The sequence below is a fragment of the Fukomys damarensis genome, unplaced genomic scaffold (assembly GCF_012274545.1).
Source record: "Fukomys damarensis isolate Sample0158 unplaced genomic scaffold, DMR_v1.0_HiC HiC_scaffold_6, whole genome shotgun sequence".
NCBI lineage: Eukaryota > Metazoa > Chordata > Mammalia > Rodentia > Bathyergidae > Fukomys > Fukomys damarensis.
The window spans coordinates 31,009,671-31,020,789 of NW_022900918.1; the positions used below are offsets into that span (position 1 = coordinate 31,009,671).

The 11,119-nt window shown below is 42.9% G+C and overlaps 1 protein-coding gene across 3 annotated transcripts; it reads right to left on the reverse strand.

Annotated features, from left to right (window-relative positions):
- Window positions 1-2,654: 2,654 nt before the first annotated feature.
- On the reverse strand, window positions 2,655-9,568 carry Oxgr1 (oxoglutarate receptor 1). 3 transcript variants are annotated; one of them, XM_010630849.2, is made up of 3 exons: window positions 9,333-9,352; window positions 8,947-8,994; window positions 2,655-7,749 (listed from the first exon to the last, which is right to left on the reverse strand). In XM_010630849.2, the coding sequence occupies exon 3, from the start codon at window positions 7,661-7,663 to the stop codon at window positions 6,650-6,652; it is 1,014 nt and encodes a 337-aa protein (XP_010629151.1). In that variant the 5' UTR covers window positions 7,664-7,749; window positions 8,947-8,994; window positions 9,333-9,352; the 3' UTR covers window positions 2,655-6,649. The 3 variants fall into 3 exon arrangements, with proteins under 3 accessions (XP_010629151.1, XP_033616831.1, XP_010629159.1); XM_033760940.1 differs by lacking the exon at window positions 9,333-9,352 and adding an exon at window positions 8,707-8,832 and having other exon boundaries at window positions 8,947-8,988; XM_010630857.3 differs by lacking the exon at window positions 8,947-8,994 and having other exon boundaries at window positions 9,333-9,568.
- Window positions 9,569-11,119: the final 1,551 nt, after the last annotated feature.

Genomic DNA, 11,119 nt, shown 5'->3' on the forward strand with positions numbered 1-11,119 from the left:
CCGGGATTTAGCTCAGCAGTTCGGTGGCCTGCCTTGCAAGTGCAAGGACCTGAGTTCAATCCCCAGTACCAAAAAAAAAGAGAAAAAGCCACGGGGATGTGGAAGAGTGGTCATTCAAATCCTGTTTGTTAAAGGGTTCCAAACATTTCAGAAACAAGAAAAAGAAGCTATGGAACTGGTTAGTCTAAGATAAATAATGTAGAAAGATTCACAAAAGCTGAACTTTAGCACTATCTCTATTAATGAGTAAAATTTGAATAAGGGCTTTAACTTTAGCATTGTTTTAATTCTTTTATATGCATGCTTTCTGGGTTTCCTCTTAATTTAAAGGAGAAAAAAGTCCATCACCACCCTGAATTGGTGGCACATGCCTGTAATCTCAACAATTGGGAGGCTGAGGCAGGAAGATTGCCACAAGTTCGAGACCAGCCTGGACTACACAGTGAGTTCAAGGCCAGCCTGAACTACATGTTGAGACCGTTTCAAAAAAAAAAGAAAGAAATTAGCACAATTATTTAAACTTTGAGATTGACTATGTGGATTGGAAAATATTTGGTAAGAAGGAAGTATTCTGTTTTTTGAGCAGTGCTTATGGTGCATATGTAGAATTTTTCTTTGGATTTCTCTTTTTAGTATTAAATATTTACAATACTGTAATAACAGGATAAACAAGTGTGTAATACAAATGCAGTCTTATTGTTCCTCTCCTACACAAATTAAAATAGATAAATAGGGCATTTAACAACTAGCACACTAAATATTTCTGTGTATATTTGGGACACCCTTTAGGTTACAGGGGAGAGGAAGTTCCATAGATGCATGTTTCTGAAATGTATCCTTTGGATAAACTTGTCAAGATATAACTAGAACAATGATAAGATGAAAAAAGAGCTGGATAAACATTTCATTGACTTTCAATATGCAAATGTAGCACATCAAATAATCTCAAAGGCACCTATGAATAATGCAGTTAGTTTGCAAGAACATGTTATCATTTGAAAGTGGAACTGTTGCACTCCCCAGCATATATCACATTACTTTGTGCATAGTAAGAGTTTTAAACATGCTGGCATTAATCTACCTGAATAGAAGTTAAAACTGATATTGTGTCTAAACTGTAAGCCATGGGTTCATCTGTTCTGTGAATTCTCATGTTTGAAAACCCAAAACTAAACAGAGTGTTTTCTGCTCCTTGTTTTATTTTTCAAATGTTTGCAGAAGCTATTGTGATTAATTTCAAAAAAATTATTTAGGAGTGTAAATGAGAATTTTGAGAAAAGGAATATGTTTAGGTTACAGGCACATTTCTAAATCATGGAAAACAAATTGTATGTTGTTATATACAATGGATATTCAAATACTACATAATATGTGAGCACAGAGACAGAATAGACAAATAGAGCCAGCTCTAAGAAACATAGTGGTTTAAATTCACTTTTTGTTTGTTGTTTGTTGTGGGGGATTGAACTCAGGAACTTGTGCTTGCGAAACAGGCAGTGGAACCACTGAGCTAAATCCCCAGCCCCTTTAAATGCACTGTTTAAAAAATACCATTCCTTAAAAACCTCTGAGAGCCCGGCATAGTGTCACACACCTGTAACTCCAGCACTTGGGAGGCTGAGGCAGGAGAATTGCTGCAAGTTTGAGGCCAGCCTTAGCTACATATTGAGTTCAAGACCAGCTTGAACTAAATAGAAAGATCTTCACACACACACACACACACACACACACACACACACACACACACACACACTGAAATGCATGCAAAATAATGGAAATCAAAGAGTGTTTCACCTGAACTGAAGTATAGAAATAACTACCATCATACCGCCAGCCTCCAAGACATCTTCTAAATATCAAAGAGGATAAATGGACAGGAATGCCTGGAGCCCTCTCCGTTTCCAGTATAGGGTTGTAGACAGTTAGTGGAGGGCATTTTCAATAACTCCTTAAGCTCCGGATTTTTGTAGCCAAAAGCTCTTTTTTGTTCTTCAAACACTTGTTCCTTCAGAACTTCCTGGTCTGTTTCAAAGATGTCTCTGAGGGACTGATTTTTTAAATGTTCTTATGTTCTCTATAGGTTTTTGTTTTCAAGAATACTTTTTGTTTACCTTTTCCTTTGTCTCCCTTTTGTAGTTCCTGATTCCTACCACTGGCCTAGGTCAGACTGTCGTTTTTCATGGCCGTCCACTCACACGGAAGAAAAGAGTCTGAGGAAGCCGGCTCCGTGCGGAAGGTTGATTGGTAAGCAGTCTGCAGGCTGAGCTGCTGGAGTCTGGAGTGGACTCTCCTTTGGTGCGAAAGAGCATAGCGCCGCAGTTCTGCACACAGGCTGGGAAGTCAGACAGCCTGGCTTCATGAAGCAGGCAGTTAAAACAGAGCCTGTTTGTGCTGTGTAATTTGCCTTTGTGTATATGTTGTGGCTATGTTTGTATTTTCCTAGAGAGAAATTCACCAGTGATCTGCCAGGGACTGTAAGTGTGAGCTGCCAGTGATAGCAGAACTAAGTATTTCTATTTAAGACTTCAGTTTTACTCTGCCTTCAATCCAGTTTTGCTTTCTGCAGTGTTACATACCTGTGGTCAACTATGGTCAAAAAAATATTGCATGGAAAAAAAAAAGATATTGGACCAGTCAGATTTTTATAGAAAAGACATAGCTAATAAAAGCATAAGAATCTTAAAATTTTTAAGCCACCTAGTGAACCAAGACAGCAATACACAACTGATAAAACTAGACATAAAACTACAAAGGCACAGGAAGCTGGGGGATTTTAGGATAGAATGATCAGGATCATGTATCCTGAAACCTCTGCTCATTTGCTAAGCGTAAGACAGTCGGACACTACACACCTGCTGAGTGGGGCTAGAATTCCTGTAAGAAGAAAAGAAATGAGAGAGAAAGAGGAGACAAGGAAGGAAAGAGGCAAGAAAGGAGAAAATGCGGCTCTGTCTGCTTATAACGTAACCTGAAACTCTGCTTTCCAAAATAACGGCCTGTAGGGGTTGGAAGAACATCATAAACAACCAAACGAAAACAACCAAATCCACGGTGGAGATGAGCAAAATTCTACAGGCCAAATTGTTTGACTCCTTTATTAAATAAATGGTAATAAGTAAAGGAAGGAGAAAGTAATTGATTAACAGAATTTTAAGAGACATATCAACCAAACGTAATGCATGGAGCTTGATTAAATCCTGATTTCGCTCGGGGGGGTGGTGGTAAAACCATTTTTGAGGGAGCAGAAAAAATGAAACATGGATTAGTATGAAATAATGTGAAGGAATAATTTTGTATGTTGTATTTGTACTGCTTTGAGGACGATCAGTGTGGATACATTTGTAGGTGATACTGTATGTTGACTACGACTTGTTTTTAAACATTCTAGCAAAAAATGTAGAGACAGATGAAACAATAGTGGTAGTAATATAGACAGCTAAGTTAGGTAGAAATATTACAGGCAGGCAGGCAGGGCTGGGCCCTCCAGAGAATTGGACCAAAAGATAAACACATATTACAACTGTGACCAGAGGCGTGTCAGTTAGAGGTCAGATAAAGACAAAATAAACGGGCCCACATACTTCCCCAAGGGATGAGACAAGTGGTAACACCAGGTCTAACGAAGTCTAGACAGACATCAGTCACCTCAGTGGGTGACCAGGACCCGCAGACCTGCCGCCTTCCTAAAAGTTCTACATTCTTTCCATGCACACTTGCTGGGTGACTTGCTCCCACACTGGGTCACTATTACCTAAGCGATTTTACTTGCAACCCTTAGTAGTTGGTCATAGTTTTACCCATGCTGTGCCCCTGTGGTTGTCCTTTAGAAAACCTCCCCTGAAAGGCGGGGTCCTCAGCCATCCATTCGGGACCCCCCTCGCTTCTCAGGAGCTAAAATTTCTCCTCTCGGTAAATATTTCTTACTCTTAACCTCCGTTGTCCCTAGAATTACTTCTCCAATATTTTAGAGAACATGAACTCAGCGTATCTGACATCCAACAGGTAAGGAGTCATGCTATCTACCGTGTCACTGGGAGGTGTGATATCGTTCCTATGTAAGTAGGATGGTGGCCACCAGTAAGCAATAGTGGTAGGAGGCTGACAACTAGTAAAAATTCAGACACCAGTATGTGAGGTCATTCTACCACTTTTTGTCATTTTTATCACGGAAAGACAATTCCCATGATTCAAGAAGAATAAGGTGGGGATGACTGTGTCTCAGAGTTTGGAACAGGTTTTCTGGGTTCCCCAAGGTCAGGCACAGTGAGCCGACTTGAGCTTCTGGTCCTCAAGCTAAACAGGCTCAGACAGTTCGTCTGTCCGAGCTCTGCTCTTTTGCTCTTCAGTTTTCTTGGCCTGTAACTGTATGAGGCAACGTCATCATGGTCCCATTCTAGTCTGGGAAGTATCATCCATTCCCTTTTTTGGCCTCAGTTCAAAAGGCGGCCTCTACCATAATTAGCCTAGAGCTCTACTTTGGAAGATAAAACTGACCTTTTGAATTCAGGTTGGCTCAGATCTTTATGATTGTGTTCAATCTGCAGAATCCTGGAGGGCAGAATGTCATCTGTACCTAACCTATCAGTGCAGGAAGCAGGTCAGGTAGTGGCATGACAGAAGGGCTGAGTCTAGGGAAGGTTTTTGAGGATAATGGAAAATTATGCATGCTCTTGAGCTGAGGTCAATTATCCAGTGTAATAAAAATGGTAAAAATCTGAGAAAGTGGGATTACATGTTGGAGCCAGAACTTTAAGAGAGCAAAATAATAACCTTAGATACAGAGGGAAAAATATATTTCAGAATAAGATGTCTTTTTTAGACATCTGCAGGAAGAAAGGACAAAAGAAACTACAGATGCAAACTGAGATGGACAAAAAGGCAACTGAGGTTGCCTTTTTTTCTGTTGGGAGAAGTCTTTGACTTGAAGAAATACAGAAAGAAAAGACATGCGCCCAGGGTGAGAATAGCACAGCTTAGTACAAAGGCCCATCTGGCAGGACTTCAGCGATGGCCCAGGGCTGTCCTGAGCATGAGAGAGAGAAAAAAGGAGAACCAGAGAGCTGCCCAGGTTACCTCCTCTGTACTGTGTGGACAGCAAGGGTGGACAAGTCGTGCTCTTGGAGGGAAATCGCTAACTCTCTATATTACAGAAGCCAAAGAGAGGAGCGCTGCAAAGGTGACAAGAGAAGACCATGATGCTGTAGGGAAGCTCGGTCCAGATCCATCAGCTTTCCTCTTTCTTCTCCCACGTCTTCCTACACAGCTGACACAGATTCCTGAGGAGCATCCTCATTAGGACTAAGTCAGATGCAGTGTCCTAGAAATCTCTGAAAGTCATAAAGAAAGAATTCCTATGATGCCCCTTCCTTTGATGAAGTCATCAATTCCAGCCTTATTCTGCGATGATTTGTCCAATAGTTCTTTTCTCCACCCATGGAGAAAATAAGTTTCATGTTAATCTAATAGTGTCAATGACCAACTTATTCAGTGATTTTTAAAATCCAGTTTATTCCACACATCTACTAGAGCTCAAATTAGCTAGACAATGTATATTCTCAAATATTTATACTTATCTGACAATTAAGCAAAGAGATAATTCAAGGATAACTCCAGATGTTTCAATAGATATATGTACAGTGTGGTCATAAAAGAGCAAGATATCTAAACAGGATTAGTGTTGCAGCTTTTGGCAATGACTCCCTGAGCTATTTTATTTAATTGGCTTGCTTCGACCTACAGAACTGATTAAAGCCCAGTTCATTCATTTCAAAGCAAAGCCTGAAGGAAAAACATGGTAAAGGTATAAGACGTGAACATAAACTATTACAGAGAGAGGTACAAATGATGCTTTGAATAACAGTCTAAGGCTCCCATGGGAATATGTCCCAGCTCATGAAAGGTCATGGAAGTAGAAGTGAAAAGTTTGTTCTCTCTTGGCACTAATTTGGTGAAAGACCTAGGGCAGTGGCAGCAAACCTATGGCAAGCATGCCACAGCAGGGAGACAGAGCCCTCTGTCAGCAGACCCCTTCCTGTCAGCACACAAGCCAAGTCACCCTAGCCAAAGTTTGACAAATTATCAGCATGCAGGCAACAGCCAAGATCACATTAACTGTGGAAAAGCATGTCAACCGGAAACTTTCACCTTTCAACAAACATTGCCTGTATCACGTAGAGCTCTATCACTGTTTTTCTTTTAAGACAAAAGATGTTAATATGCTTTTTTTTTTTCCTAAACTAAAACCTCGTTATTCAAGTTTAATTGCAGTGTTGGCACTTCACGATGAATAAGGGCATTCTGAGTTGCAGTTGGAATACTCTGTCTCTAAAAGTTTCACCGTCCCTAATCTAGGGCCTATGTGTGGACTTTAGTTTCCAGGCAAGTTGGCAGGAACAGATGCCCTGAGTTCCACCAGTTGGTAATTGGATGCTCAAATACTTTACTGATAAGGATCTTATTCTTATTTCTATCCACGGGAGGACCTCAATGAACATTTGCAAAGAACTGGTGGCCTCTCCCTCGGCTCTGGCATAGAATAACCTAAATTCACAGCATTTGCTAGGAATTCCATTGAGGGAAGCAGCCTGGACTTGTCAGCAGTGACAGATGAAGAATCAACAGGCTTTTCTTTCTCAGCAAATGCAGTATTTTAAGGGTTGACTGAACCACTGACTTTCTGTGATTGTTCCAGGTCTCCGGTGGGCTTGCTTCTCACCGACGAGCAGATGGCCTGCTGGAAGTTGTTGCTGACCACCCCATAGAGTAGCAGGTTCCCGAAGGTGTTCAGGGCAGCTAACGGCCTAGAAATGATGTACGCTTCATGGATGTGATTCTCGATGGAGCAGCTGATGGAAAGCAGCCGCGATTCGATCCGAATGACCCTCAAGATGTGAAAGGGTAAAAAACATATATAGAACACAACGAGAAGCAGAATGGTCAGCCTTCGGGCTTTCTGCTTAAGGCAGCCGTGAGACTGAGGCCCGTGGGTCAGGGTGTTGATAATGGTTGTATAGCAAAGTGTCACTATCACCAAGGGGAGGCAGAAGGTGGTTGCCGTCAGAATCAGATTGTACCGTTTGATAGTAGCCAGGTCATCTGAACTGGTGAGGTCGAGACAGGCGGATCTGTTGGTCCTGGTGGTCGATGTGATCAGGAAGGTCATGGGCATGACAGCCGCCAAGGAAACGATCCACACCACGGCGCAGGCTGCCACGGTCCATCGGGTTTTGTGAACGGAAAAGCAGCTCATCGGGTGAATGATCACGAGGTAGCGGAAGACGCTGAAACAGGTGAGGAAGAGGATGCTGCTGTACAGATTAAAGTGGAAGCCAAGGCGGATGAACTTGCACATAAAATCCCCAAAGATCCAGTTTTCGCCACTGGCGTAGTAGTGAATCAAGAAAGGGAGGCTGGTGAGATACAGCAGATCTGTGCAGGCCAGGTTCAGCATGATGATGGTGCTGTTTCTCCAGGGCCGCATTTTGAAAATGTAAGTGGAAATCGCCACTGCGTTCCCTGGGAAGGCCACGATGAAAATGATGCTATAAACAACAGGGAGGTAGTGCATCTTGAATGGGATTTTTTCATCAGTGCAGTTTCCAAAAGCAGCCGTGTAATCAAGGAAATCAGAAGCATTTGCTGAACCGTCTAGTGGCTCATTCATGGTTACCTCCTCCTCCTCCTCCTTTCATCTTGCAGTAAAACAGGAGAGTTCCGTTTGGCAATAGGAACCCAATGAGAAGTGACTCCCTGATAAGGAAAAGAGAAAAAACATTAGTGACCGAGGAATGAAAATGACAGTTGACTTCTGAATGACAATTGCTCTCATATCTCACATTCACCACTTCTTTCTCTTTACCTCAAGAGAGTTCCTGTGGAGAGAAGCTTGACTTTCTAAGAAAATGACTATGTGGCAACTTACGAAGTAAGAATATGAAAGTTAAATTGCCAGGAGAATTAAAACGAAGGATTGGGGGGAAAAGCCGTGTGCAGCTGTGTAAAACAATTCATCAAGACTGCTGTGCAGGGAGTCACAGGGCATCACTGCTCTTATCACTAGAGACTTAGCACTAAAGAGACCTGCCATCAGTCAAGCCCGACGGGTGTCACTGTCTTGTTACCTCCAAACTTTACAAAATGCTGCAGTGTTTTGTATTATCTCTATCTCACAGAAGAGACTAGACCAAGAGAAGTTTTGCAACAGGTTTCTAGTAACATCAAGTGGCTTGGCTGGGATCCAAATCCACGTCTGTCTGACTCTGAAGCTGTCCCCCTTCTACCTTACTGCTCTGAGCCCCCGCCCCACCCCGCTTTCAATCTATGCTTTGCTGATTTTTCACCAGCGCGACCCTAAATGCCTGAGAGAACAGGAAGTAGGAAGTCCTGAAAAGATTGGATCTGTGATTTTCTCTGTGTGCACTGAGGATGGGACTCAGGGCCCTCCCCACGCTGGGTAAGTACTCTGCTACCTCTGACCTGCACCCCCAGTCCTGAATAGTATGAAGTTGTGAGTGCAGATTTCAATGCAGTGCAACATGGTTTGTGTGGTTAATTTAATTTCAAATTTTAGCTCCCCCAAACAGTATTAAGTGCTAGTGTGATTTGTGTAGGGTGTGTGCATGTGTGCGCGTGCATACGTGTGTGTTTGGAAGTGGGAAGAGCAGTATAATGCAGCAGCTAAGATTTGGGCTCTAAAGCCAGAAGTACCCATGCTGATGTCCAGTTTCGCCATTAGTGGTGTACGTTCTCAGCAAGCTGCAGGGGAGTTCCTCTTCAGGGCTGGGGGGAGTGCAGTTTTAACTTCCTTCTTGCTTTTCAATCCTTTTAAAAATTCTGACAGTAAATTTCTGCCATGAATAACCCATGAAGATTACTCAACCGCAGAGTTACTTATAACTGGGCTATTCTTTGGAAGTAAGTAGCTATTGGTCAAATGCATTCACTTACCCATTTATGGTGCACCCACTGTGTATTAATTAGGCACTCTGCCAGGTCCTAGAGATATAAAACGAACAACACACGCAGATGTGTAACTCACTATCAAAGTCTACCGGGGGAGGCAGACACATAAAATTACTTTGACAAAATACAGCCCTGTCTCATGGAGTTGTCAACATATTTTTTAAAATAGCAACAGTGACATTTGGCATGCTCCTGGGCACATAATACGTGCTCAGTAAAGGGCAGGTGGTGGTTAGGAAATGGTTTGATCGATGAATGTTGGAAAGCTACTGAGATCACAAAGAAGGGCAGAAACTGTTACCGGAAGAACAAGAACAAGAGGGGGTACTAATGGAAGGTCATAGAGGAGGGAATATTTAAACTGATCTTACCTTCGGGGTCCAGACTTAGCTCAGTGGTGCCGCCGCCTGCCTCGCAAGTGTAAGTTCGATCCCTGGTACCAAGGAAAAAACCCAAACTGATCTTAGCTTAAAAAGAAAGGATTTTTCTAATTGAGGAAAGGAGAGATGGCATTCTGTGCAAAGGGGACAGCAGGGACAAAGGCCCTGAGACATTATAGAGTTGAAGCTGTCCTAGATCAATGTTTCCCCCCATGTCTCCTACTCTAGTAGGCTTTGGAAGAAACTGGAAAGAATCAAACAGCTATTAGGAAAAATAATCATGCGTCCTGTGTACAATGCATTACCCTAAGTATCTTATTTCTATGCATTCATTTCCCTCACAATTAATGAGGTAGCACTGTGATCGTCCACATTTTACAGATCAGGAATTTGAAGAAGACAGTGATGCTGCTGCCGGTTAGTGGTGAACCAGGGTACAGGCTGGGTCAGCTTGGCTGCAGGGCTGGGCTGTCTCGCAATAAGTTGGCAAGAGGTTGCAAGTGTCCCCTATTGAGGAAGCTGAGTAAGACATGATTATCCCAGAAGGGCTCACTAAATTGTACATTGTAATCCGCGAGCCAGGACTAATTGTCAGTAACAACAGAACTGACTTGTTTGAGTTGGGAGAGGTGAAATGACTTGAATGCTTTACACATGAGGTTTTAGAAGGTGCCTGGCCGTTGTGCTCACTGTCGCTGTCACTGTCACTGTTATCTGATACTAAGTCTACACCATCAAGCATTTGCTAAGAGGCTTGCGGAGGTATGGCAGACAAGGCCCCCTGAACAAATCCAAAATGAGAAGAATCCTCCCGTTGACTGGCCCCACATATCCTGGCTTACACAGGGTGCAGATCAGAATGCATTTCCAGATTTGTTACTTTTATTTGGTATGAACTAGGGAAGGAATAGCCCAGGCACATGGAACCTGTCCCTGGGAGGCTGTTCGGATCCTCAGGACCTGTGTTACCTATAGAAAGCAAAGGCTTCTTCATCTCTGGTTAACTTAGTCTACCTGGAGTGCTATTCACAGAGCTACTATTCTAACTGCTGACCAGCAGCCCTACTACCCTGTGAGGGTGATGGGAGGCCAGGAAGCCACACTGGGCAGCTTCTCCTGCGCCCAGATGCCTTACAGGGGCTCAAGCGGGAAGAGCAGGCAGTAACTCAAACCTGAAAGGAGATGGCTGTGACCAAGGAGTCCCTGAAGTCCCCACCTCCTGCAGTCAGTTCTCAGGACGCCCAGAGGCCAATCACTTGCTCAGGTTGTTTCTGGAACAAAGATGCAAAGACTGTTTTGCTAATAACCATGAGAATCTTCAGAATGTCTGATTCTAATTGGGACCTGGCTCAACAGATAAAATAGGAGGGACAGAAGAGGACAGAATTCAGGTCTGAACTGCTTGTCTGTCAGTTCCTTGAAAGCACAAACACAAGTCACCTCATATCTATTCCAGAGGGTGACACAGAGGCGGCACTCAAGGAATTTTTACTCAGTACAATCAACAGCATCAGCAAAACTTCTCCTGAGCTGAAGGGGCCAGCAATCAGTAACTACCACTGCCCAAAAAAGTGGAGGTTTTAAAAATATAAAGTATGGAGCAAACCTACAACTCATGTTATTGCCAAATAACCCCTGGCCGTGTTTGGGAGACATTTTAAAAACAATCATATCAGTCAAGGCAAGTTGCAGGTAGAAACAACCACCTTATTGTTTTTGAAAAACAGTAGTTCAGCGTGGAATTTAATGGAGGCCAACTCACCAATCATAAGGGAAGA